The sequence below is a fragment of the Sugiyamaella lignohabitans genome, chromosome A, assembly GCF_001640025.1.
Source record: "Sugiyamaella lignohabitans strain CBS 10342 chromosome A, complete sequence".
Lineage (NCBI taxonomy): Eukaryota > Fungi > Ascomycota > Dipodascomycetes > Dipodascales > Trichomonascaceae > Sugiyamaella > Sugiyamaella lignohabitans.
In genome coordinates, this window is record NC_031672.1 from 2,473,937 (window position 1) to 2,499,705 (window position 25,769).

Genomic DNA, 25,769 nt, shown 5'->3' on the forward strand with positions numbered 1-25,769 from the left:
CCGCCGGAGGCAGTGTCCCATGAAAAAGTAAGAGAGTATATTTCAGAGTATATTAGGCCTTGTTGGAGTTGACGATGTCGGCGAACTCGGGCTTGAGACAGGCACCGCCAACGAGGAATCCGTCGATGTCGGCCTTGCCGGAGAGAGAGCCGGCGTTCTTGCCGTTGACAGAGCCGCCGTAGATGATACGGGTGGCATTGGCGATATCAGAACCGACCTTCTCGGCGAGGTATTTACGGATCTCCTCGTGGACAGCTTGGGCATCCTCGGGAGTGGCAGCCAAACCGGTACCAATAGCCCAAACAGGCTCGTAGGCAATGACGACCTTAGACCAGTCCTCCTTAGAGAGCTTGGCAATAACAGCGTCGAGCTGCTTTTGAACAACAGAGATGGTCTTACCAGCATTCTTCTCGTCAAAAGTCTCTCCAATACAGAGAATGACAGGAAGTCCGTTGTCAATGGCATACTTGGTCTTGGTAGCAATGAGCTCGTCGGTCTCCTTGATAATAGTACGTCTCTCGGAGTGGCCCAAAATGACCCAAGAAGCACCAACATCCTTCAATTGGGCAATAGAAACCTCTCCGGTGAAAGCACCGTTGTCTCTATCAGCAGCATTTTGGCCGGAAATAGACACATTCGAAGCCTTGAGGTGTTCCTTGACCCACAGAAGGTAGGGGAAAGGAGGAGCCACAACGACCTCGACGTTCTTATCGAGATCTGCGGCATTCAGGTTGTCAACAATCGATTTAATCGATTCCTGAGTACCGTTCATCTTGAAATTACCACCAACAAAGAATTGACGAGTCTGTTTTCTCCTGTTAGCGTTCGTTGGGTACTGGGGCCAATGCCTCCGGCGGCTGGGGCTCCGCCCCAGACCCCGTTGCTCCTGCTTCGCAGGAGATTGCTGGGACCGTCTACGGAACGACTCGAGCGAAGCGAGAGGAGCCACGGGGTCTGGGGCAGAGCCCCAGCCGCCGGAGGCAACTCTCGTCCCCCAATTGCTCTTATTTCCCCAGAATCCACCAGCCAATGAAAAGTTTATCCGTCCCCTGTGGACCCGGAACAGAGCCAGGGGGGTTCAATTGGCGGTAGAAGTTGGTTTAGAGGCCAAATACCGGTAATTGGACGGTGATACTCACCATTTTGGCTGTTTGATTGTGTGTAGGATTGTATGTTCACTGGACTGGTTGAAATTGCACTGCAAATGTCAGATGTAAGACGATAAAATCCCGGTGCGTCATCCGCCGATTTTTTCGGTCTCTCGCTACTCTTTGTGAGGTCAGAGACCTCACCTGTTCACGTCATGCCCGCGCCCGCGGCTCCTGCACGGGTATGGCACCCTGATCCGACATTGGCTGACGGGGTCAACTGGGGGTTTCCCGGGTGTAAATGGGGCCGGGAGTGTGCCTCCGGCAGCTGGGGCGCTGCCCCAGACCCCGTTGTGCTCGCTTCGCGAGCGTTCGAGGGCGGGAATTGATTTCTGGTCGGGGCTTGGTCGGGGAGGATTTTCGTGGTCACGTGATTCGCGGTCCGTTTACAAACTGCCTAATCCAGACGCGTTTCGAGATCCAACGTTTAATTAACTATATACAGGGTCAGTGGAGAGTTTTATTTTGTGTTAGAGATCTAGATACCAGGATCCAGATACCAGTGAGATAGAGAGTTAGGACTGGAGAAAACTTACAACTGAAAATATTAGAGTCAAGAAAATTAGAAGATAGTGAGATTATCTCATATTTATATTTAAACTAAATTGTGAGGTCTGGTAGTGACTGGATCAGGATCTCGGTGAATATTTCAGGGCATTCAGATCATGGATCAGGTCTCGACACCAGGCAAATTCGAGCTGGGAACCGCTTTTGTGCCATCGACTCCCCACAGGAGATCGAACTCAGCCTCTTCTTTCACATCTCACGGCCATTTTCCGCTAGAATCAAATGCATCTGGCCTGGATAAGGTGCTCCTCCAGCCAACTCATGCTGGTGGTGCCAGGAGAATAGAGGAGCTGGCTGACGGGCTGGCTACTCTGGATATCAATTTACAAAGATTAAACAAGGTTCATAACAGTCTGACTGAGTTTAATGAAAGCTTTTCTGCTTTTCTCCACTGTATAAAGATGAACGCTTGGTGTGTAGAGTTCAGCGAGGCACCCAATACTGAAGCATTTACCCAAGAACGAGATGATGACCCAGAAGAAAACCAAAATAACGAGGATCTAGAAGACGAAGCTGAACAAGATCAGGCTGACGAGTCCAATTTTGACTATAGTGATATGACGCTGATGACAGTGATCGATGACAGCGGGGAGAACCGTCATTTTGGCGGATCCAGGCCCGGTGCTGGTGGTCCTGCTGGCGTCAGAAACTATGCTGGAGGCTTCTATACTAGTAATACTGGTGGAATCCGACAAGAAACTGGTTCAACAGCTAGACCCACTGCCAGAACCACTGCTGTTGGTGGCAGACCAGGAGCCCGATTCCGACCCGAACAAACGAGCACCTCAGTCCCCAGAAACCCAAGAACTACAACCACCACTCCAGCAGCGTCGCGAGGAGGCCGAGTATCACCAGCCAGTTCAGGCAGCGGAAAATCCAGGATACCACAGCCAGCGACCCGACCGCGACCTGCAACAACCACAACCAGAACCACAGCCAAACCCACATGGAGATAACCCCTAAATCGCCAACTTTACGACACGCACTCTCCGCGAAGCGGAGAGCTACCAGGTCTGGGCGGAGCCCAGCCGCCGGAGGCACGACACCCACCACGAATCAACAATCATTACAAGTTTATAAAGAGACTTTTAGTACAGCACGGCCGACACCAGCCGAGTCCTCGAACACCACATTGTGGGTGATTTGGCGAGATTCTAAAGCAGTGACAAAGTCGGGAATGCCACCACCGACGCCAAAATAGATTTTTTTGGCGGCCACTAGAGCATGGCCCTGGTCGCTGCTGGGCAGACTGTTGAGAAGGGTGTCTGTGAACACTGGCAGCGTATCGAGTGAATAAATGGTTTCTGAAGCGAGAATGAGCTGGAATTTCTGGTCCAGCAGTTTAACAAACTGAGGGGACCATGCTCCTGATACATATTGGATCTGGATATTACGACGAGCCATATCCTGATGGAACTCGTCGATCAGCTCTGGAGTGATATCCACTTCATTGACATCTGGTACGACCTTTGACTCGTTCATTTTAAAGACAACCCATGTCAGAAACATATTAGGAGCAGTGACTAGTCGTAAAACACTGTCGTTATAATCGGCCAGAACCAGTTTGATACCAGTAGCACCACTGGTCAGAATGCGATAAAAGAGATAACTACTGGGAATAGCAGCACCACAGCCCAATTCCAAAAATGTGCGAACATCAAAACCAGAACCCAGCTCAGTTTTAAGAACCTGAACCAAATCAAAAGTACACTCCCACACTTTCAACCCCCCTTCATATGTCGTAGCTCGGACATCTTCGTTCGTGGTTCCTAGCAGGATCTCTTCTGTGGCCGATAACGAGTCCTGTTTCATCAGCTGATATTTGACATCGTACAAATCACGCCGAGGAACCGCCAAAACCTCATCCCTACCTTCGTTATTATCAGCCAGACGCACCAGCGAATAACTCATGCGAATAGGGCTCTGCGGTAGCAGCAGCTCCTCTGTAGTATACAATTTAGGCACGTAATCCAGCTCAATCGCGGGCTCTGTCTCCATAAACGCCCTATAATCCACAACCCCGCTACCGCCACTCACATCCTGTACCACCTCATCTTCCTCAATATCATCACCCGAAAACCCAAACTGAAACGACATCGCTGACCTCGTCTCACCATAAAAAGTTTCACTCTCATATCGGCCGATCATTAATCTGGGGTCACGTGACTGCCTCCGGCGGCTGGGGCTCCGCCCCAGACCCTGGTTGCTCCTGCTTCGCAGGAGTTTGCGATGGGGAGCCCCAAGTAACGACTCGAGCGAAGCGAGAGGAGCCACGGGGTCTGGGGCAGAGCCCCAGCCGCCGGAGGCATGTCTCCTCCAGACCCTGCGTGCGGCGCAGATGCAGAGGTGTAAAGCCACGAAGTTGCAGGGCGATCTTGGGTTGAGAGAGAGGTAAACAGATGTCGAAGGAGGAGAGTGGGTACGAGGTATTTTTGGACCCGGGGTTTTCGCCGGTGGCATATGCGAACTCGCTGGTGCTGGCCACGAACACGCCTACCGACCCGGATGTGGATTTGTCGGCCGCGAGCCGGCGGCTGGGTTATGAGATGGACGAGGTCGACCAGTTGATGTCGGCGATATCGACGGAGAACTACGAAGACCTGCTGGATCAGGCCAGAAACGTCAAGAAAGCCGAGGGCGCGTTAAAGTCGCTGAAAACGTCGTTGGATCATGTGAATTTTTCGTATTCAAAGCTCGAAAGAGACGTGGTTAAACCGTATGAACAGGCCCAGCAAATGCATACTGCTTTGAAACGATTACACCTGACATCGAGTATGTTACGGTCTTTGACTTGGTATTTATATCTGGCACGTCAATTGACTTCGCTTATGAGTGATAGTAGTGCGGAATCAAATTATAAAGCGGTATTGAATATCCAGGAACTAAGACGACAGCTCGAGTCGAATCCCAGTTTGAAAAGCCTTCAGATCATCCGGGCTCATGAAAACTCGCTCAATTGGATCCAGGACAATTTAAAAACCCAATGTCTACACCGAATCCGTACTTTTACGCTGTTACAAGACAAATCAGACCTCGGAGCCTCGTTTAAAGCTGTGTATCTGCTGGACCCCTCTTCATTGATTACCGCCATCAGCACATATCTCCGAGGCCAGGTGACATCCACCGTTTCCAATTTCTCAAAATCACTTTCACGGTCTGTAGCCGGCATGGAAGGAGCTTCTAGCGATGCTCGAAACCGTGCCAGAAGTCTCGTCGCCATTTCTTCAGTGCTTGAATCTGCTACCGTCACAGAACCGTCTACTGCATCATCTTCTCCTTCCAAAGATACGATACTTCTTCCGTACGTCAAAAAGCACCTGGATATCACGACACTGGTATCCAGCTACTGGCGAGACGTCGCCTCAGGTCTCGATGCCAAAGTCCGTGACTTCACGACACGCAACCCCGCCACGGCCCAAGCATGGGCCCCTCACTCATCACGTCTCCAGGACATCATTCGCTCGTCCGTCATCAATGGCGGTGGCATAGACCGGAACGGGCTCGAAGTAAAAGTCATGCTCAACGCCGTGGCCCCTCTGGGCCGTTAATAGACCCTCGTTCTACCCGTGTCCTGCTGCCTCCGGCGGCTGGGGCTGCGCCCCAGACCCCGCGGCTCCTCTCGCTTCGCTCGAGTCGTTGCTGGGGGCTCCCCTCGTAGACTCCTGCGAAGCAGGAGCAACCAGGGTCTGGGGCGGAGCCCCAGCCGCCGGAGGCATGCTGCCCCTGCAGGGTCCAGTGGACCCTGCATTCAGGGGTGTCGATCCCGGGCAGTATGAGGGGTCGATAAATAAATGAAATTACAGGAAATGAAGCTGAAAGTCTGCCACGGCGGTTCAATACCCGAGATTGGGGGTCGAGGGGGCTGGGGAGCGGGCTGGAGAGAGGGCCTGGTCGAGGGAGATTGATGCGGCTGAAATTTTTCACGAAGTGAAGAGAGGAGTGGATCAGCCGGAGGAGAGAGTAGAGACGGTGGGCCATGAAGAAACAAGCGAACCGTTTGGATGTGCCGTCGGACTCGGTTCGGGTCAGTCGCAAGGATCTGTACAGACAGAATGAAGAGGACGAGTCTATGTCGGACGGAAATGGTGAAGATGGAGCGTCGTTTGTGCCTGATCTCGAGTTCACGGCTGTAGATGTGGACCTGGAGGCCGGTTCTAATGACGAACTGGGTCAAGAAGACCAAGAAGAAGATGGCTACTTTTTTCCGTTGTTTGGAGGCGGTGTGAGCTCTGCTGCTGGTAGTAAAAAGGCAGATGCTGAAACAGCAGCCGCTGATGGAGATTCAGGTGATAAAGTGCTAGAGAAACCTGCTGAGTCGGTTACTCGAGTAATTATCAAAGAAGACGAGGATGAGGAGGCTGTTTCGAGGGAAAGACCAGACTCTTATTACATTTACAAACCCGATGAGCTGAAACGGGCTGAGTTCGAGTCCATGGCGGTATCTGGAGAGTTTGTTCTCCAGAACTCTTCAGTTCCACTGCCGGGAATGAGACTGCCAGGGAGGGTCATTGATTATACGGCTCTGGCAGAACAGGTGAAACTTGACAACCGAAAACGTCGTGCTCGTCCCGGCAAGAAAACTCGCGAGGAACGTAAACTGCATCCCCGAAAACGGCCTCCCCCTTCCGGTTCGGCTGTCTATGGTCATACCAGGACGTATGGGTCTTCCAATCTCCCTTATCACACGGAGGCCAAGAAACCGCCACGGAATTTCACTAAATCTTCCCGAGGTGGATCCGCTGGTCGTGGTCGTGGAGCGGCAAGAGGTTCTTTCAGAGGTGGTCGCGGTCGCGGTCGTGGTCGTGGAAACTGATTCTGCTGGAGGGGGGTCTGCCTCCGGCGGCTGGGGCGTTGCCCCAGACCCCGTTGTGCTCCGCTTCGCGGAGCGGGTTGGCGGTCTCACGGTGTTTGGGAGGGTGGGAACTGTCACCAGCATTTATTTATTGACTTTGTATCACGAAAACTATCGTAGAATGAGAATAGCTCGGCAAAGAAATTTGTTAATTTTTATGAATACATTCTAAATCACTAATTAAATAAATATAAATGTCACTGATGAACTCGTGTGAGCGTGTACTCAGTGCTTTAGTAGATAGCGGTGAGTTTCCAGCCTCCCCCGATAATTCGCGCAAGGACGAAGAAACAGGTTCCGCATAAATAAGTTAGAGATGCAAACAAAATCAGTCCCTGGTAACTGCCGTTCTGGGCGTTTTGAATGGCTCCGGCAATAGGAAGTCCTGTGAGAACTGCGAAACTCGCAAAGAAATAGCACGTGCCATACCTCTTGCCGTAGTCCTCGGTTTTACACACTTGTGATACACACACGGGTGTCAGACAAATGCCAGTTCCACTCCAGAATCCAAACATAACTGCAAATGCTATCATAACCGTCACACTGCTTCCTGCTGGAAGCCATAATGCTAGACACATGACTGCACAAACAACTGTCGTAATAATCATGACGTTGAATCTTCCGAATATATCTGCCAGGTAGCCAGGAAGTCCTCTTCCTAAGATAGATCCAGCATTAAGAATAGCGAGTAGCTGGTATGAAAATGTTTGGTTCACTCCCTTTGCCAGAGCGTAACTAGTCAAGTAGGTAATAGGAATGAAAATGGCCCATTCAATCATGAAAATGCCAATTGTAGTACATGCAAATCTCGGGTCTTTCAGTGATTTAATATCAATAATGGTACCTGAACTTTTAGCCAGTGGTACTCGGGTCTCGAGGGTAGCAACTGCTACCACTAAGAGGAACAAAGCAATAAATCCGACAATTCGAATTGTCCAGCCAAACCCAATCTTGGGCATCAATTTGATCATGAGCAATGGGAACATGATACCTCCACAGGCGCCTCCTGTACATGCTATACCCGTAGCACCAGCCCGTCTTCTGTAGAACCAATGTCCAACAATAGCTATCGACGGAGTGAACACCAGGGTTGCTGATGCTCCTCCTAAAATACTGAATCCTAGAATAAACTGGTAGTACTCCTTGCACACACTTAGAATAAACAATGATGCAACACTACCAATACATCCAGGAATAAATATCGGCCTCAGGCCATAATTATCGAATATGGGTCCTACAAGCACTCCGCCAAGAAAGAACAGAAACAGATATATACTAAAGATCCACGATATCTGTGACTGGGACATATGCTGAAGTTGATGCTCACTGAGCCATGCTTGAAGATAGCCGGATGTGTTGACAATACCAAAAGTACTGGTCATGGCAGCCCATGAACCAAATACTACCAACCATGCTCTAACTCCTCCTTCTGGGAAGTCCATATCTTCTTCCGGGAGATTGGGGTTCACAGTCGAGTTGTGGTCTCCGGAATGGCTATTACGACTACCTCGTCGACTGAGTTTCTCATTCTCACTTTCTTTGACTTCACAATTTGACCCTGTCTGGGCACATGTCACATCAGCGGTTTTCTCGAAAGGTCCACTAGCAATAGCTTCCAGTGACCTCTCCGCTGTGAGCTCTTGACGACTATTTTCAATATCCGCCATTTTGCTACTGTTTATATACGGTGAATCCAATACCGATACGCAATGTACTTTTTTTTCAAGATGAGATAATATCACGATATTCTCTGTTTCGAAATTGCCGCCCAGCAGGCCGTCAGTTAGTCTGTTGATGTTGGCTCTTGGCTATATACCCCGGAGATCTACTTCCGACAAGACCCTCTCACACTTCCAGAGCCGACTGTTTATAAACACCGAACACTTGACGAAGTGAAATGGATATAAAAAATTGTACTGTCCTAAAAAATTCCTTGTGACAGCTGAGACATTGGCCGTTATATGTACCCAAAACTTTATTGAGACCCTTGCCAAACGCAACTTACTCAGAGCTTTCGTTATCCGTTTAAGGTTTGGTCTACCGTTACTCGCATGCCGATCCCTTCTGCATATAAAAATTTTTGTCACATCGGACCTGCCGACGGTACGTCCCCCCGCTTACCCAAACTGGCTCCAGGGGGCACTAATACCCGCGACGGGGAAATGCCTCCGGCGGCTGGGGCTCCGCCCCAGACCCCGTGGCTCCTGCTTCGCAGGAGATGGCTGGGACCGTGAAGTCCGACTCGAGCGCAGCGAGAGGAGCAGCGGGGTCTGGGGCGGAGCCCCAGCCGCCGGAGGCATTGCTCCCGGGTAAAGAACCGAGAACCAGATCAGGATCTGGTCGGGAGACGGGTCTAGTGTGCTGGTTTAAGCACGTAAATTATCCATTTGTTGGTTCTTGAGGCAGTATTTTAGGCGCAATTCTCGATCGTGGTCGACTGGTAAAACAGATTTTAAGCTCGGTTCCATAAATTCTGATCAATTGAGTCGTGAGAGAAGTGTTTAGTGGGGATATGACTCTCACTCTCTGGTTAGTGCGATATGTAAAAATGCCGTTCGGCATGCTTCATGCAGAGATGTCATCGCTGATCTCAGTAATGCACAGCTGTGCACGATCCCGGGCCCGTGTAAACTATTCTTTGCATGTCTTTAGCTGCACGTTTCGTTTCATTTCGGAGATTGTTATTTCCTTTTCCACACCAAATTCCCTTTGGAGTTTTCGTTCACAACTTCTGTAATGTTTTGCTGAATGCTTTCAATGACATTACTAGAGTGGTGAATGTTGGTGACCAGAACTGGAAATGCTGATTTGGGTCTTTAGTGCTTTGAGTTCAAAGACCACCTCAGAAACCTCTTAGTACATAGATATTCTACAGAATGATTCGTTGTTTTGTTATCTTTAGACTCTAGACTGTTTAATGGCCTACTCGGAACTTGAAACTTAAATTTCTGTGCTTAACTTTAGCGGTCAGCCCAAGAGAGTATTATGTTTTGGTATCACTTCAAGTTGTATACAACAAAAATGATTGTTCTTCTATCGTCAATTTTTTTGATTGATCTTTGTTCAAAATAGCCGCTCGTGAGATATCTATTTACACTCGTTCCGTCTGGTAGTGAGACTAGATAAGTGCAGTTCAGGGGTCTGGTTCATCCTGGGAACGGTCAACAGAGGCAAGCATTGGACTAAACTGTTTTTCTTTTAAAATAAGGGAGCAATGTTATCGAGCGGATCTATACAGCGTATTAACATATTCCAGAGAGATATCACTTTCTATATAGTCTATTATATTGAACAATGTAGTAGAGCTTCGGCCCGGATCTGAATCCGCTCAAACTGCATGTCGGAACTAGTACTGTACTGAGGTCAGTCCTGTAGGGCATGATCGCCATCTACGTCCCATGTCATACTCTCTTATGTTTACAATCAGTCAATCTGGTGTCAAAAAATTATCGAGTGCGGTAGTCGTTGCATGCTTTTGTTCGTGGGGACCACAATTGTTGATGTAACTTTGATTGGAGAACACAAAAATCGAGATCATTAGGCATTGCACTTGAACTTGCCGCAGGACCGGTGCTGTCTGAGCTTGAAGGGGCATAATGTCAGCGCCAATTTTGAACATCCCTATAGAGATACTGGACCAGATTATCGATTTTCTACCTGGGAAAGATCTGGCGAGTTTATCAAGTACCTGTAAACAGATTAGGTATCTGATAAATGACGAAAAAGTATGGCAACTTCACTGCAAATGGGAACTAGGGGTATATGATTATAACCCTTATAGCAGCTATGAAGAGTGCTTCAAAAAGCTATATAGACACAGATGGGTATACCCGTCAATATGGTTTGGTGATAGGAATCCATTTGGTACATTGGCAGTCTCGACATATAATGAATTAACTGGATCATTTGATATTGGAGAAGTGCGTGCTTCAATAGCCCATCCTGATACTGGCATGGGAATGGGAGTTATTGAGGGTCGTGCAAGTCGTGAGGTACGTGAACGTCGTGAAAGACGAGAGAGTCTTGAAAGTCGTGAAAGTTTAGAAAGTCGAGAGAGTCGGGAAAGACGAGGGAGCCGGGAAAGCCGTGGTTCGTTCTATGGGTTTAACACCACTAGCACTTCGGCTAACGACACTAATGCTAGTGGCATAACCGGCATACCTTTTCGCCAGCGTCATAATAGTGGTAGTAGTATAGCCAGTATACCTATTGGTACACCCATTGGAACACCGTTTGGCATGAATACTATCACTCCTACGACTACTCATGATACAGACTCGTCTGCTCAATCTGTATCACATTCACATTCACATTCATATTCACAGTCGCAACAATCAACTGCACCAGTGACCCCAACTACACCCCAGTCACAAACTCATATCTCACGAGAATCTACACCGAAACTAAAAACGACAATGGCATATGCTATTTCATACGAGGAGCCATTGATCAGAATCAACCAAAAAACTGATTATAATGACCCAGCATCTTTAGTGAACTTTTCCCAAATACGAGGACTCTATCGATGTCTGATGCGAGCCAATGCTCTACTCCCGGAACGAATCCATCCCTCAATGAGCATCTGGCCACCATCTAAAATCCCCTGTCAAGACAGAACACGGAATGTCAGCTCGACTGAGTTTCGAGGACATTTATCGAAAACCAGTGCTGCTAGTACTGATCTTCTAAGAGTACGTACATGGCTCAACTACTCGTCTGGATCTATTGGTGTTACTATGGGCGAGACAGTAGAAACGTTCAGCAGACTGCCAATAGACCTTCTAACACCCACTCCCACAATGCCCTGGAAAGGACTCTGGATATATCGAGGCGATCCAATACCCGAATTCCTCTTCTTCCACCAACCCACCCCGCAACGTTTGGAAGCAATTAAACTAACTGGCAACAACAAAGTCCCACGAGGCGAAATATTATTTGTTGTCGAAGACCTGAACCACCCATTACCAGACGGATTAAAATTTGTGCCCGAATTCATCATCAGAGGCCGTCGACCTGTTCTCGACGCCCGATACCAGACCTCGGAACTCAACTTCACCAACCCCACTTTCCACAACGGCCAAGTCGTCCTCTACGAATCCGACGCCATCATCCTCTACGACGAGACCGGTTCGTACATGGGCGACTGCTGCCGCGTTGACCACCCTCAACTCATCTCGGGCAAACTCACCCACGTCGCATATCCCTAGACCCTGTATTTATTTCTGCTATTTACCTCTTCCGAGGGCTCTGCCTCCGGCGGCTGGGGCTCCGCCCCAGACCCCGTTGCTCCTGCTTCGCAGGAGATTTCGATGGGGGAGGGTTCTGCCTCCGGCGGCTGGGGCTCTGCCCCAGACCCCGTGGCTCCTGCTTCGCAGGAGATTTCGCTGGGATCCCCATCAGCAGACAGGGACTCCCGACGAAACGACTCGAGCGAAGCGAGAGGAGCAGCGGGGTCTGGGGCGGAGCCCCAGCCGCCGGAGGCACGCCCTCCCTCAGCGAGATCTTTCGGAAACGGCCCCCGCAATCGTGAGAGGAGCTCCGCTTGGTATTAGTCAGATTTGACGGGATCAACGACGGGGATCGTCAGGATCGGCGGGACTCAAGGTACCGTCTGCAGGGGGATATAGGTTATTGGAGTCCGAAGATACGGTCTGGATTGGTTTTAATTATAGCTTTTGGGGTCAGTGGTCGGTCAGTTGTCGGCTGTGAACAGATTTGGCGAGTGGGTCGAGAGAATGACAGTTTGGAGCTCGTTTAGCTGGCTTTGGGCCGGTATTAAACATCAGTGCAGGACCGCTTATCGGCTGCTTTTAGCGTCTCCGCTCTGCATATGTACTGTGTATCTAGTGACAATCGGTGAAATTTTGCCCTGTCGTTTCATATGTTTTTCAGCTCCGTTGGTGCCTTGACAAACTTGTCTTGTATTTATATAGAGCTGGTTCCTGGTTGATTATCAGATTTGTAAATGAATCGTCGATAATTTGGCTTTGTCGTGAATAGTTAGAATGATTGTTGTCGAAGATGACAGTATTAGTGAAGAGGTGGTTTCTATGAATTTAGCGCCTGTTAAAAGGCTGGATGAGAAAGATGATAGTTGTGAATTGGATGATAATGGACTGGCTGAGTCGACTGGAATTGCTCATAGAGTGTTTTCAGCAACTCATCGTGGTCAGTCGTTTTCAATGGGTGGTGGTAAACCATTACCACCTTTGCCAGCTCTGTCTAAGGAAGCATACAGAGTAGACTATGAAGGACCAGATGATCCATATCATCCTTATAACTGGCCGTCGAGAAGAAAACTCGTTACGTACATTTGTCTTGTTTATACGTCTTTATGTGTGACTATGGGCTCTGCGGTATACTCACCAGCATCAGAAGTCATTGCGAAGAAGTATAATGTAGGCTCGGTGGTGACGATTCTCGGCACGTCTGTTTATATTCTGGGATTTGCGTCGGGGCCTGTAGTATGGGGTCCTATTTCGGAAAATAAGTTCGGTCGTAAGAGTCCGAGTATTGTGTCGATATTTCTATTCACAATATTCAGTTTTGGGGCTGCTGTGTCAAAAGATTTACAAACACTTATTATCTGCCGGTTTTTTGCTGGTCTCACAGGGTCAGCGCCCTGGGCAGTTGTAGTGGCATCGTTTTCCGATTTGTATGATAATTCACATCGAGGAAAACCTATTATTGTGTTTATGTTTGTGACGTTTATGGGACCGCTGGTGGGGCCAATTGTAGGGGCATTTCTGACCAACTCCAATCTTGGATGGAGATGGACCCAGTATATTTCAGGAATTATGGGAGCAGTAGCACTTATCGTGGATATTCTGTTTGTGGAAGAGACATATCATCCATTGTTACTGGCATATAAGGCCAAAGCACTGCGAAAAGCCACTGGCAACTGGGCTATCTACGCAGCTCATGAAGAGAAAGAAATCAATCTCAACGACATTGTAACCAAGACCGTTGCTAGACCTATAGTCATGCTTTTCACCGAGCCCATCCTTCTGCTCATCAGCGTGTACACTGCATTTATCTATGGCATTTTATATCTGTTCCTTGAAGCATATCCTATTGTATTTGCAGGATACGGACTGACTGGCGGAGTAGAACAGCTGCCATACTTTGCATTAGTCATTGGACTGGGAATAGCCAGTCTGTCGATAGCATATATTCTGGACCCTCAATACCGGAAAAAACTACTTGCCAATGGCGGTAAACCGGTTCCTGAAGCGAGACTTCCTGCCATGATCTATGGCGGCATTGCGTTTCCTATTGGCATTTTCTGGTTCACCTGGACTGGAAACTATCCCCAACACATCCACTGGATCGTGCCCACTCTATCTGGCATGTTTACTGGATACAGTCTTCTAGCAATATTCCAGCCAGCCATCAGCTACCTCGTCGAAGCATACCCTACCTATGCCGCCAGTGCTCTCGCAGCCGCTACATTTGTGCGCTCCTCTTTCGGAGCCACCTTCCCACTCTTCGCCGGAGCCATGTTCCACAACCTGGGAATCAACTGGGCCGGCACCGTCATCGGCTGTCTCGGGCTAATCATGGTCCCGGTCCCGATCCTCTTCCTGCGATACGGCCAGCAAATCCGCGCCCGCTCGAAGTTCGGTGTCTGACCCCTCTTAGACTCTTTTTTATTTATTTTCTCACCAGTTTACACTCCAAAGGGTCTGCCTCCGGCGGCTGGGGCTCCGCCCCAGACCCTGGTTGCTCCTCTCGCTCCGCTCGAGTCGACGCTGGGGGGGGGTCTGCCTCCGGCGGCTGGGGCTCCGCCCCAGACCCTGGCTGCTCCTCTCGCTGCGCTCGAGTCGTTTCGCCGGCGGACCCCGCAGAAAGTCTCCTGCGAAGCAGGAGCAACCAGGGTCTGGGGCGGAGCCCCAGCCGCCGGAGGCACACCCCCGGACCCCGGCTCACCAGGACGTGGGTTAGGGCGATGTCGTGAAGCATGACAGCAGATGGCTGAGCCCGACACGATCACCAACGACACTGAACAAGAGACCCGGTTAGACTGACCTCGGAGCTGGTTTGGAAAGTTGTTTTTTTAGAAAAAAAGCCGTTTTTTTGTGTTTAGGGTCTGTGTGTGACTCAATTGAGGTTTGGTTTTGCGCAATTGGCTGGTGATTGCGGGTTATTGTCGTTGACGAGCCGGAGATACAGGAGAGAGATAATATTAGAGTCGGGTTGTGACGGTAAGAGATGCTGTTGCTGGAATATCACAATCTGCTGCTCAAGTCGATTTTGACTGAGCGTCTGATGGACGACTCGCTGCTTGGCGAGTCGCCTGAAGCAAGGGTCAAATTGCTGTCGTCTATCGACCAGGTGGTCAGTGACTTCGACAACGTCAAATTCCACATTTCAACCCCCGAGTCCAAGACAAAGCTGGTTGTTTCTTTGTATATTAAATGTTACAAGGACTTGCAGAAATACGGAGTCGAGCAGCTGCTAGACAGAGAATATGGCCAGTTCAAACTGTCGACACCTGAAGACAACTATAACTACTCGCTGTTATTGGACCTTGAACAGCTGTGGGAGTTGGATCATGATAAACGTCAAGAGATTGTAGATAACATTGCGTTGCTGAAACGGAATGCTCTTGCTGCTCCTTTTGAATTGGCATTCAGCAAATTCGACGAGCTGGCTGCTGATGCTGCTCAGCGGTCGCTGGATTTGTATGTTCCAGAAGACAGCAATACAGAGGTCATGACCATCAATTACAGAGACGAGGAGTCCATTTATATCAAACCGTCGCACGACAGAGTCACTGTGATCTTCTCAACGATTTTCAGAGACGAAACTGATCAAGTTTTCGGTAAAGTATTTTTGCAGGAGTTTGTAGACGCCCGTCGACGGGCCATTCAAAACGCTCCACAGGTTCTGTATTCTCATCGTGAACCTCCTCTGGAAATCCGAGGTGTTCCTGGAGTACGTGCTGGGTCTGAACAAGTGGGATACGTGACGTTTGTGCTGTTCCCACGCCATCTGGCCCCTGGTCGCAGAGAAAACTGTATCAGTCACATCCAAACCTTCAGAGACTACTTCCACTACCACATCAAATGCTCCAAAGCATACATGCACTCGCGAATGCGATACCGTGTCTCGGAATTCCTCAAAGTGCTCAACCGAGCCAAGCCCGAAATCGCCGACAAAGAACGCAAAACCGCTACCGGCCGCCGTTTCAAAGTCGGTGTCTAACCAAATACAATCCCATTCTATCCACTTCTTCCCGGTGCTGCCTCCGTCGGCTGGGGCTCTGCCCCAGACCCCGTGGCTCCTCTCGCTTCGCTCGAGTCGGGTTTGGGGGTTTTGGGGGTGCTGCCTCCGGCGGCTGGGGCTCCGCCCCAGACCCCGTGGCTCCTCTCGCTCCGCTCGAGTCGGTTTCGTCGACGGTCCTAGCAAACTCCTGCGAAGCAGGAGCTACGGGGTCTGGGGCGGAGCCCCAGCCGCCGGAGGCAGCACCCCATTTTCCAGGGAAAAGTTCGATGTATTTACAGGTGGAAAGGGGACTATTTAGGAGGATGCTGGAGCAGCAGGCTTTTTGGTGCCGTATTTACTGCGAGCGTTGCGGCGGTTAGGCACTCCGCTGAGATCGTAGGCTCCTCGGATGCATTTGTATTTGACTCCGGGCAAATCTTGGGTTCGGCCACCGCGAACTGCCACTACACTGTGTTCTTGGGCGTTGTGGCCCTCGCCAGGAATGAACGCGGTGATCACTTTGCCGGTGGTTAATCGGACTCTACAGATTTTTCGGTTGGATGAATTGGGTTTCTTGGGTTTCATGGTCGTCACTCGGATCACCACTCCTCGTCGTTGTGGAGCTCCTTCAAGATCTGGTGACTCGGAAAATTTGGCCTTTTGACGCTTTTTCAGCGTTTTAAAGTTACCTCGACGGCGAATCTGGTTCAATGTGGCATGTCTTTTCTGGCTTTGACTCGCGTGTGATATCAACTGGGTTCGAAGACCATGGCTTGACAGGAGTAACGATGAACTGGTCGTTAATGAACTGGTTTTTAATGATCTGGTTGCGATCTTGGTTGAAAATGATGCTACTGAACTGGGTTTTAGGGTCATTTGGCTACGAACAGCCATGTTACGAACAGATCCAGTGGTGCTGCTCGACGATGCTAAGGATGCTAGCGATCTGGTACCATGCGAACAATTGGCAGCCAGCCTGCTTCGGCTCGCAAATGTGTTTCTAAATATACTCTGCATTCTCACAAACAGCCTCTCCACACCGAGCTCTAATAAATATATCCCACTCTCGCTCTCTCTCGAAGTGCAAATACTCTCGCTGCTGCTGCTGTTGACTCCAACTTACCTCCTCTCATCTGAATTTTTCAACCAGATCTCTCTCATGCGGCTGTGCATCTCTCTTAACGCACGGCTGCTGGGCTCCTACAGGGTCTGTGAGGTTAGAGGTCTGGGAAATGGGTTGTTGGGTGGGAGGGGTCTGCCTCCGGCGGCTGGGGCTCCGCCCCAGACCCCGTAGCTCCTCTCGCTTCGCTCGAGTCGTTTATGTCGGGGAAGGGCATATTTTGTGAGTGACTGAGGTGGTTCATATTTGAGGTGCTCTGAGATAGGTAGCCGCGCTGGCGTTTAGACTTCATGCTGATGCCCACTGATAAGGTATGTCGTGAACCAGTTAGTAAACATCCTACTCTTCACTCCAAAAAACACTAATTGACATAAATATAAAGCAGCTGACAAGCTGTTGTTTTCTTCAAGTCTTGTCATCTGACTTGTGAGACTGGACTAGGGCATTTGTGTGTGTTATAGATCCAAGAAGGTCCTCCTACTGTCAGCAGCTGTTGCTCCTACACGTTAATTGAGGTGTCTCCACTCCAGACATAAGCCATATTTATTTGTGACATTGACATATTGGAAACTTTATCATTGTTTTATAGAAGTGACAGAACCTCTCGTCTACTACAGGATCTCCATATATTCAGATTTGATTCTGAACTGACAATCAATATTGACTGGCTTGCCTGATTTGATTATTAGCTATCTTCTGCCTTTGCTGACGTTTGCTCCTGGTTTGAAGGTGGTACAATACAAGACATACATACATTAGACTCAGCCATGCCGGGGCTGGTGAGCTCGCTTGACCTCGATGAGTGCATCGAGCGTCTATACAAGCGAGAGCTGCTACCAGAAGTAACTATAGAGGCACTGTGTTCCAAGATCAAGGAGTTATTAATTAAAGAGAGCAATGTGGTTCATATATCTGCACCAGTGACAGTAGTCGGCGATATTCATGGCCAGTTTTATGATTTACTGGAAATCTTTCGCATTGGTGGCTACTGTCCAGATACAAATTACCTATTCCTAGGAGATTACGTAGACCGTGGTCTGTTCAGTGTCGAGACTATAACACTCCTAGTGTGTTTAAAACTGCGGTATCCCACCAGAATATACTTGATTCGTGGAAACCACGAGTGTCGAGGTATCACTCAGTCATATGGCTTCTACACGGAATGTGTGCGGAAATACGGGTCTGCCAATGTCTGGTCATATTTCACTGACATGTTTGACTTCTTGACCCTGTCAGTAGTCATTGATAACTCTATCTTCTGTGTACATGGAGGTCTATCACCAACTATCCACTCAATAGACCAGATCAAAATCATCGATAGATTCAGGGAAATCCCTCATGAAGGGCCCATGGCCGATCTTGTCTGGTCTGACCCTGAAGAGTCTAAACCCGACTTCTCACTTTCACCACGAGGAGCTGGATATACCTTCGGACTTTCCATTGTGAAAAAGTTCATGGACCGTAACGACATCAACCACATTCTACGAGCACACCAACTATGTCAAGAGGGCTACGAAGTACTTTTCGACGACCGACTATCAACCGTATGGTCAGCACCCAACTACTGCTACCGGTGCGGCAACCTAGCATCCGTGCTCGAAGTAGGCATCAACGGCGAACGGTTTTTCAACGTATTCGACGCAGCTCCCGAAAACGAAGAACACTCACAAATGCTGGTCGAGGACCCCAACGTGGCCACCCTCGGTCTCCCACAACCCCAACCTGTTGAATACTTCCTGTGACGACCCTAATATTTATTTCTACTTTCACTACTCTGGGGGAGGGGGGTGTGCCTCCGGCGGCTGGGGCTGCGCCCCAGACCCCACGGCTCCTCTCGCTTCGCTCGAGTCGAGCGTCGACGAACCCAGCCAACTCCTGCGAAGCAGGAGCCACGGGGTCTGGGGCAGCGCCCCAGCCGCCGGAGGCCGACCCCCATCGCCGACTCCAGTAGAGCGAGAGAAGCCGCGGGGTCTGGGGCGCAGCCGCAGCCGCCGGAGGGAAGCACCGCCCTGTACGGCTGGTGGCTGGCCCGATGGGGGTTTTCAGCCGTGCAGAACCCGCCGCCGACATCGCGCCTTGTTTATTTTAGGACGATTTTCGTATGTAGCTACTTAGGTTCATAACATACTAGTTATACGAAGCTTGAGTGACGAGTAGAGATTGGCGAGACCGGTCTGAGTTATAGCGAGTTTTGAACATTTTAACACAACACAGTCCCATTCAGAATGAGTGCTAAAGATTATTACGGTGGCGGTGGTGTAAGTGGAAGAGGAGGTGGTGATGGGATACTGAGGTGCCTGAGGTTGCCGTATGATGATGGAACCATGCGATGAAGTGCGTTTGCGATGCATGCTTGCTGAAACCGCTGTGATTCGACTTCGGTCTTTTTCTAACAACAAAAGCAAGCTGGTGCCGGCCAAGAAGGTGGCGACCGTGGCTATTATGGCGGCCAACAAGGATACGGACAACAACAGGGTTACGGCCAACAGGGAGGATATGGCCAGCAAGGATACGGTCAACAAGGTGGCTATGGAGGTGGTTATCAACAACAACAACCTCACTATGGAGGCGGTTATCCCCAACAACAGCCTGTCTACGTTCAACAACAGCCTCAACAAAGCGGCGGATCGGGCTGTTGCGGTGCTTTGTAAGTTGGAAATGTGCCTCCGGCGGCTGGGGCTCTGCCCCAGACCCCGTGGCTCCTCTCGCTACGCTCGAGTCGTTACGTCGACGGCCTAGCAAACTCCTGCGAAGCAGGAGCTATGGGGTCTGGGGCAAAGCCCCAGCCGCCGGAGGCATCTGCCACTATCCCCCGTTACTAACTGGTGCCAGCTTGGGTGGTCTGTGTATGTGCTGTGCCCTCGAGGAGTGTCTCGCTTGTTGTTTGAACTAAACTGACACTGCCGCGTGACGGTTATTCTGGTTGCTTTTGTCGCTTAATTAGTGTAATTTCACAGTATTCATGCTTTCTTTGGGGTGGGGGGTGTGCCTCCGGCGGCCGGGCTCTGCCCGGACCCGTGGCTCGAGCTTCGCTCGAGAGTTCAGGGGGTTCGGGGGTTTTCTGATGACGGACGGAAATGGGTTCTTCGCATGTTTGCTGGTGTTCGATGCCGAAGGGTGCAGTGGTTCGATGCCGTTTTATGCGTCGAAGTTGGCTAGCTATCGCGTTTGTGAGTTGGGCTGTTGGTCGTTTGGCTTCTGGTCAACTGTATTGAAATTGTACGACACAAACAACGAATTTTATTGTCTCAGAGGTGGTACCACTGGTTATTGCTTCGACTTCATGGCAAAAACCGTATCAGCAACCCTTGCCGCTATCTGGCCCCTCTTGGCACGTCAACGGTGCATGATAGTATCTGCCAAGCACCTGTAACCTAGATAAGCTTTCTGCACCTCCACGACCCTAGGAACCGGCCTGGAATCTCGAATCTTCCCACAAACCGTCTCAACACAGACAACGGGTGGATCGGGAAACGGTTCTGTGGGGGCCAGACGCCTCCGGCGGCTGGGGCTCTGCCCCAGACCCCGTGGCTCCTCTCGCTACCGCTCGAGTCGAACCTCTTTCCGGGGCCCGTCCGGGTGGGGAGCATGCCTCCGGCGGCTGGGGCGGAGCCCCAGACCCCATTGCTCCTCTCGCTCCGCTCGAGTCGTTGCATCGGGTTGCCCCGCTAACCCCGCTATCTCCGGTATCTCCTGCGAAGCAGGAGCAACCAGGGTCTGGGGCGGAGCCCCAGCCGCCGGAGGCAGTGGACTAGCGAGTGTGTTTTGGCCCTAGTTGGCAGGCTTGGCGGTGCAGATAAGCACCGGCTTGGTTGGGCAATTGTGGTGCTGGTCTGCGGGGTACCGTTGCTGGCTGCAGTGGACGCGAAGCGGTTAGCGGGTTTTAATGGACGATAATATAATTCAAAATCAGTTAAGATTAGGGTGGGAGCTGATATTTAAGCTTAGCTTTTAGATCCCTTATTTCCGGTTCGGAGAGACGAGGTGTGATCTTTTGGGTGGTGGTGTTGGAGTTGTCCCTGTCAGCATGAATAATGGGTTTGAGTGGTGGTGGAATTGGTAGCGAGGGAAGAGGTGAGGGAGCAGGTGGGAAGGTATCGTGTGGTGGGAAAGAGAATAAACCCTATGACCTATAAATATATCATTGACCCCGCTGATAAGAGATGCAGTCAGGCGTGAAAGCTATTACTGGTTTTGTCTTCGTCCCGTAGCTTAGTCGGTTTTATATCACATGCCTGTGATTGCATGTACATACAGAGAGCAGCACCCATCTTTATGCAGACGCATGCAGCCCAAGCTACTTTAATTCTCAATAGCCTGTGCTGCATTTGGACTTAATTCCGTCCGATCGAAGGGAAGTCAGGTCATAACAGGACTGGAATTGAAATCCGCCTCCTGGTGTCCAAATATCGATACAAACAATGGGGCTTGGCTTTTTGTGCTATTGCCTGGGATGTATTAAAATTACTATTTCTTTTGAAATATTTTCTAGTGTATGTGGGTTCTAATTGTGCTTCACAAGCATTTATTTTGTTAAATATTGAAAGGTTAATTTTTTTTTTTCAGATTCTGAAGAAATCGATAAATAACAGTAGGGAGGAATTTTGGAGAACACGGGTGGATGCATGTGATAAGCAGAAAATCGAGTCAATCTGCCCATCTGGCCTGGTCATTCAAGCGTTTTCTGACTCAGAAAAGTATATCCAAATATAGCATACTTGTCTACAGTTGAGCACCCGTCAAGTGAGGAGTCAAGTAGAGACAAGCAGTTAAACAATCTCGGCTGAGTTTTTCTAAAGATGGTTTATTTCTCTTGCATCTTGTGCAGAATCAGTCAAGAAAACCATGGTAAAACTATGCAAGAAGACAAGCATGGTAAGATCAAAACCAGTACAGCCCAAGTCACACATGTAAGATATGCTTGACTTTAGAGCTAAGCGATCATTAAAGCTAGAACGTAGCAGATCGTTTCTGTTATTTGAAGGATTGAAATATCAAGCATGTATCCCGTTTGAGATCTAGCTGCTGCTGGCTTAGCTGGCAGTTACAGCAGTTCCAATTCCTGTCGTCCCCCCCTTGTTGAAAACTCCAAGGTAATTATTATATAAGAGCTTGAACCATCGCCAGCATTTTCTCTTTATGATATCACAATTGTTGCGATAAAGAAAAGTTCACCTCAAATATAATATAAAGAAAACAACCAGCAATGTCATATTACCAGGAAACAGTAAGTCTCCTGAGACTAGAAGCATACAGCAGGAAAGCTAACAAACCAGGAGACTCAGTATAACCAGGACCACAGCTATTACAGCGGGCCACCTGGCTATAACCAGAATCCAAGTTATAATAGTCACGGGTACCAACCACAGCCAGGTTACGGCCAGTCGTACGCCTTGCAACCACAACCTCAGCATGACTACTACGCACCCGCACCCCAAAACAACTACAATCCCTACAACCAAAATCTACAACCTCAAAGATACCCCAGCACTCCATCGGACGAGTACATCTCGCAACCTGTACAGGTGCACTCCAAAGACAGCAAAGCCGCCAACATGAACAACAACAGCACCGCCAACAACGCCAATAACAACAACAACGTGCAAAACACCATTGTCATCCAACAGCAATCAGCTCAACAACAGCAAGTACGGCAAGACGAGTAAGTAACAAACCAATCACCCACATCTGCCAATGACACACTCACTAACCCCCTCCCTCAGCTGCTCCGGTCTAGCAGCGCTCTGCGTCCTCTGTTTCATTTGCATCGAGAGCTAGTCCCCCCAAACCGCATCCCGCTCCTCAGCCCGACCACACTACTCTCGCTTCTTTAGACATAGCCCGACTCGTATTTCCACCCCCCACTCTAAATAATTAATATGACCGACGGTTGAACAGGACCCTGCGTACATGCATCCTGCACATTAAGCATAAACAATTCATCCTGAGGGTCGAGACCGTGCCTCCGGCGGCTGGGGCTCCGCCCCAGACCCCGCTGCTCCTCTCGCTCCGCTCGAGTCGTTCCGTCTACGGTCCCCGCAAACTCCTGCGAAGCAGGAGCCACGGGGTCTGGGGCGGAGCCCCAGCCGCTGGAGGCACGGTCTCGACCCCACGGTCTTCCCCGACCCCCGACTCGAGCGCAGCGAGAGGAGCAACGGGGTCTGGGGCAGAGCCCCAGCCGCCGGAGGCAGCGCCCCCTGGCAGGGCTCAGCCCGCCGATCTCATGCGCGATAAGCCTTGCACGATGCAGCGCCGTTGGATAGGCAAGAGAGCCGCGTCCGAGATTATTCATCGATGACAGGCAGACCCGCGGGTGATGCTGGGATCGGCGGATGCTAGAGCAATTGTACTTTGTTAGATCAGGAAGCCAAGGCCTGCTAGCGAGCTATTTAAGCTTGGTAGTTCGCTGAACGAGATTTCTTTGTTCTACCAGCCTGAAATCACATCCATCAGTTTAACGAACAACATAGCCATTATCACTTCATTCGAAGTATTATTCGTTTATATACACTAAGCATCCATTTCAGCAGACAGTCAATTGAGTTTACAATGGGTTACGTTCAGCCAGTAGGAGGATACACCAAGATCATTACCCCGACTATCGGGGTTCATGGAGCACCATTTTTTTTGTTCAATTTCCTTCCTTTTGCATCCACAAGTGCCGCCATCAAACTCCAATCACCAGGAAACCCTATTGTCGTAACCAACCCGACTCCCTGGGGAGACGAGACCAACAGTCTTTTACGAGAACTTAGTGGTATCACTGATCCACATATTAAACCCAATGTCAAGTACTTGATTGCTCTAGATAACAAGCATTTCTTGGCTATTAAGGGATGGACCCAGCAGTTCCCTGATGCCACTGTTATTGGTATGGACGGTCTTTTGAAGAAGACAGAGAAACCAGACGGAGGTCACACCATCAAATTCGACATTTTATTCGGATCCAAGAATCTACATCCTGATTTGCCCACTGAACTTGCCAGCGAGTTCGATACGATTTTCTTCCCCAACAGTGAGACCCAGGAATTGGCGCTTTTCCACAAACCCACGAATACTCTGTTCACGGCCGACCTATTCCCCAACTTGCCAGCCCATCGAGCTTTTGAAAAGCTGTTGAACCAGAGCGGCAATGGCTTCTTCTGGAAATTCTTCCAGAAACACATTCTGACCACCTCACTCTTCAGTGTCGACGGCCGTCTTGCGAAGAATCTTATTACCAAACTGGCTGGAAACGACAAACAGTCTGCCCAAGAACTTCTCGACCTCAACGTGGACCGAATCATTATGTGTCACGGCGACTACATCGAACAAGGAGCTTCCGAAGTCATCCACAACCTCCTCACTCCCCTTGTCAAGAAGGGCAACTAACCCACCGCTACCCCCTTACTTTCTATATATCTCAATCTAATTTAATTTTTCACTCCCAGACTTTTGGACCCTGCGTCTGCCTCCGGCGGCTGGGGCTGCGCCCCAGACCCCGCTGCTCCTCTCGCTTCGCTCGAGTCGTTTCTTCGACGGTCCCAGCAACTCCTGCGGAGCAGGAGCCACGGGGTCTGGGGCAGAGCCCCAGCCGCCGGAGGCACATGGACCCGTTCAGGGTCCAGACCCTGCGCCCAGACCCTTGGCACTAAGCTCGAGTCGTTTCCGTCGACTGTCCCAGAAACTCCTGCGAAGCAGGAGCCACGGGGTCTGGGGCGGAGACCCAGCCGCCGGAGGCAGAATCCCCTCGAGAAATGAGGCAAGGGTCCGAGTGTGGTTAGCAGGCTCGAGGCGAGTATTAATAGAACACACGCCAAGAGCAGGTGATGCTCAGGGGGTGACGCGGGCCGGTGGAATGAGGGTCGCGTCTGGTTTACTTGGTGAGGGTGATATATTTTTTTGGTGGTGGTTTGGTGGTTGGCTGGTTCGTTCGATCATTGAAGGGTCAGATGACCGGGACGAGAACGTTTTTGACTGGTGTTTCAGTGGAAGAGGTTCGAGGCTTGAATTAGCTACGGACGCTGCTTCCGAAAGACCTTCCGTTCCGACAGGCAGGCAGGCAGGCAGACAGGCCGTTTTCGAGCTTGTGGGTTATGCAGGGGGTGGAGCGAGCATGAGAGGCTAACGACAGCGACAACGGCCAGACGTGGGGCTGGCGGCAGGAAATGACGGTGGGCTGCCGCCGTTCCACGACCCTAGCGACAGGTCACTGCCCCCCAGACCAGCAGCAGCGGCAGCAGCTGTCACTTTTGGGCAGGCCCGACGCATGGCCAATCCACTCAGGCTGGCGTTTCCAGCACGACAACACGCGCGTCGACCCGTGCTGCAGCAGCCAGCAGCCACCCATCCCCTTCACTGCGGGTGACGGGTGACAGTGGATGCAGTTGGGACTTATCGGTCCAGCTAAATCCGATCCGAGCGACGACGCTGGGCCGGAAAGTGTGTGCTTCCGGCGGCCGGGCTCTGCCCGCACCAGTGGCTCCTCTCGCTTCGCTCGAGTCTGTTTCCAGGGGAATTCCGGGCAAATCCGACGGGGCCCAAAACTAATTTCCAACATTTAACCCCAACGTAAACGACTCGAGCGAAGCGAGAGGAGCCACGGGTCCGGGCAGAGCCCGGCCGCCGGAGGCAGACACCCCCCCCTCCCGGAATTTAACCCTAACTAGAACAGTCGCGTTTAGGCCGTCCGCGATAATATTAAGTAAGCCGTAGAGGCCCGCAGGTGCAGAGGGCAGTGGGACGGGACGGGGTTAAGCGTGAGCAGCGGCAGCTGCGGCAGGTTCGGGCTGCAGAGGATGAGGGTTTAGGCGTGAATTTGGGCCCGGCGGCGGTGTTCCCAGAAGGGCCAAGTCGACCACGCTGATTAGCTTAATTGATCTTGAACTGGTTAATA

The 25,769-nt window shown here is 50.4% G+C and overlaps 12 protein-coding genes across 12 annotated transcripts; 8 read left to right on the forward strand and 4 right to left on the reverse strand.

The window, feature by feature from the left end:
- Positions 1-52: 52 nt before the first annotated feature.
- On the reverse strand, positions 53-772 carry TPI1 (triose-phosphate isomerase TPI1; the record flags this gene model as incomplete). Its single annotated transcript, XM_018882744.1, has 1 exon — positions 53-772. The coding sequence occupies one exon, from the start codon at positions 770-772 to the stop codon at positions 53-55; it is 720 nt and encodes a 239-aa protein (XP_018735002.1).
- Positions 773-1,813: 1,041 nt separating this feature from the next.
- DAM1 (Dam1p) lies at positions 1,814-2,671 on the forward strand (the record flags this gene model as incomplete). The annotated part of the gene is made up of 1 exon (XM_018882745.1): positions 1,814-2,671. The coding sequence occupies one exon, from the start codon at positions 1,814-1,816 to the stop codon at positions 2,669-2,671; it is 858 nt and encodes a 285-aa protein (XP_018735003.1).
- A 118-nt stretch (positions 2,672-2,789) lies between these two features.
- On the reverse strand, positions 2,790-3,863 carry HPM1 (Hpm1p; the record flags this gene model as incomplete). The annotated part of the gene is made up of 1 exon (XM_018882746.1): positions 2,790-3,863. The coding sequence occupies one exon, from the start codon at positions 3,861-3,863 to the stop codon at positions 2,790-2,792; it is 1,074 nt and encodes a 357-aa protein (XP_018735004.1).
- A 251-nt stretch (positions 3,864-4,114) lies between these two features.
- COG5 (Cog5p) lies at positions 4,115-5,263 on the forward strand (the record flags this gene model as incomplete). The annotated part of the gene is made up of 1 exon (XM_018882747.1): positions 4,115-5,263. The coding sequence occupies one exon, from the start codon at positions 4,115-4,117 to the stop codon at positions 5,261-5,263; it is 1,149 nt and encodes a 382-aa protein (XP_018735005.1).
- A 428-nt stretch (positions 5,264-5,691) lies between these two features.
- AWJ20_785 (Uncharacterized protein YNL050C) lies at positions 5,692-6,528 on the forward strand (the record flags this gene model as incomplete). Its single annotated transcript, XM_018882748.1, has 1 exon — positions 5,692-6,528. The coding sequence occupies one exon, from the start codon at positions 5,692-5,694 to the stop codon at positions 6,526-6,528; it is 837 nt and encodes a 278-aa protein (XP_018735006.1).
- Positions 6,529-6,800: 272 nt separating this feature from the next.
- MCH4 (Mch4p) lies at positions 6,801-8,234 on the reverse strand (the record flags this gene model as incomplete). The annotated part of the gene is made up of 1 exon (XM_018882749.1): positions 6,801-8,234. One exon carries the CDS (start codon positions 8,232-8,234, stop codon positions 6,801-6,803), a length of 1,434 nt encoding a protein of 477 aa, XP_018735007.1.
- Positions 8,235-10,163: 1,929 nt separating this feature from the next.
- Positions 10,164-11,774, forward strand: AWJ20_787 (uncharacterized protein; the record flags this gene model as incomplete). Its single annotated transcript, XM_018882750.1, has 1 exon — positions 10,164-11,774. One exon carries the CDS (start codon positions 10,164-10,166, stop codon positions 11,772-11,774), a length of 1,611 nt encoding a protein of 536 aa, XP_018735008.1.
- A 798-nt stretch (positions 11,775-12,572) lies between these two features.
- On the forward strand, positions 12,573-14,198 carry TPO1 (Tpo1p; the record flags this gene model as incomplete). Its single annotated transcript, XM_018882751.1, has 1 exon — positions 12,573-14,198. The coding sequence occupies one exon, from the start codon at positions 12,573-12,575 to the stop codon at positions 14,196-14,198; it is 1,626 nt and encodes a 541-aa protein (XP_018735009.1).
- Positions 14,199-14,835: 637 nt separating this feature from the next.
- Positions 14,836-15,774, forward strand: ARC35 (Arc35p; the record flags this gene model as incomplete). The annotated part of the gene is made up of 1 exon (XM_018882752.1): positions 14,836-15,774. One exon carries the CDS (start codon positions 14,836-14,838, stop codon positions 15,772-15,774), a length of 939 nt encoding a protein of 312 aa, XP_018735010.1.
- A 315-nt stretch (positions 15,775-16,089) lies between these two features.
- MRPS12 (putative mitochondrial 37S ribosomal protein MRPS12) lies at positions 16,090-16,791 on the reverse strand (the record flags this gene model as incomplete). The annotated part of the gene is made up of 1 exon (XM_018882754.1): positions 16,090-16,791. The coding sequence occupies one exon, from the start codon at positions 16,789-16,791 to the stop codon at positions 16,090-16,092; it is 702 nt and encodes a 233-aa protein (XP_018735011.1).
- Positions 16,792-17,661: 870 nt separating this feature from the next.
- PPG1 (putative serine/threonine-protein kinase PPG1) lies at positions 17,662-18,636 on the forward strand (the record flags this gene model as incomplete). The annotated part of the gene is made up of 1 exon (XM_018882755.1): positions 17,662-18,636. One exon carries the CDS (start codon positions 17,662-17,664, stop codon positions 18,634-18,636), a length of 975 nt encoding a protein of 324 aa, XP_018735012.1.
- Positions 18,637-23,443: 4,807 nt separating this feature from the next.
- HWH4 (conserved fungal hypothetical protein) lies at positions 23,444-24,265 on the forward strand (the record flags this gene model as incomplete). Its single annotated transcript, XM_018882756.1, has 1 exon — positions 23,444-24,265. The coding sequence occupies one exon, from the start codon at positions 23,444-23,446 to the stop codon at positions 24,263-24,265; it is 822 nt and encodes a 273-aa protein (XP_018735013.1).
- Between the last annotated feature and the right edge of the window lie 1,504 nt (positions 24,266-25,769).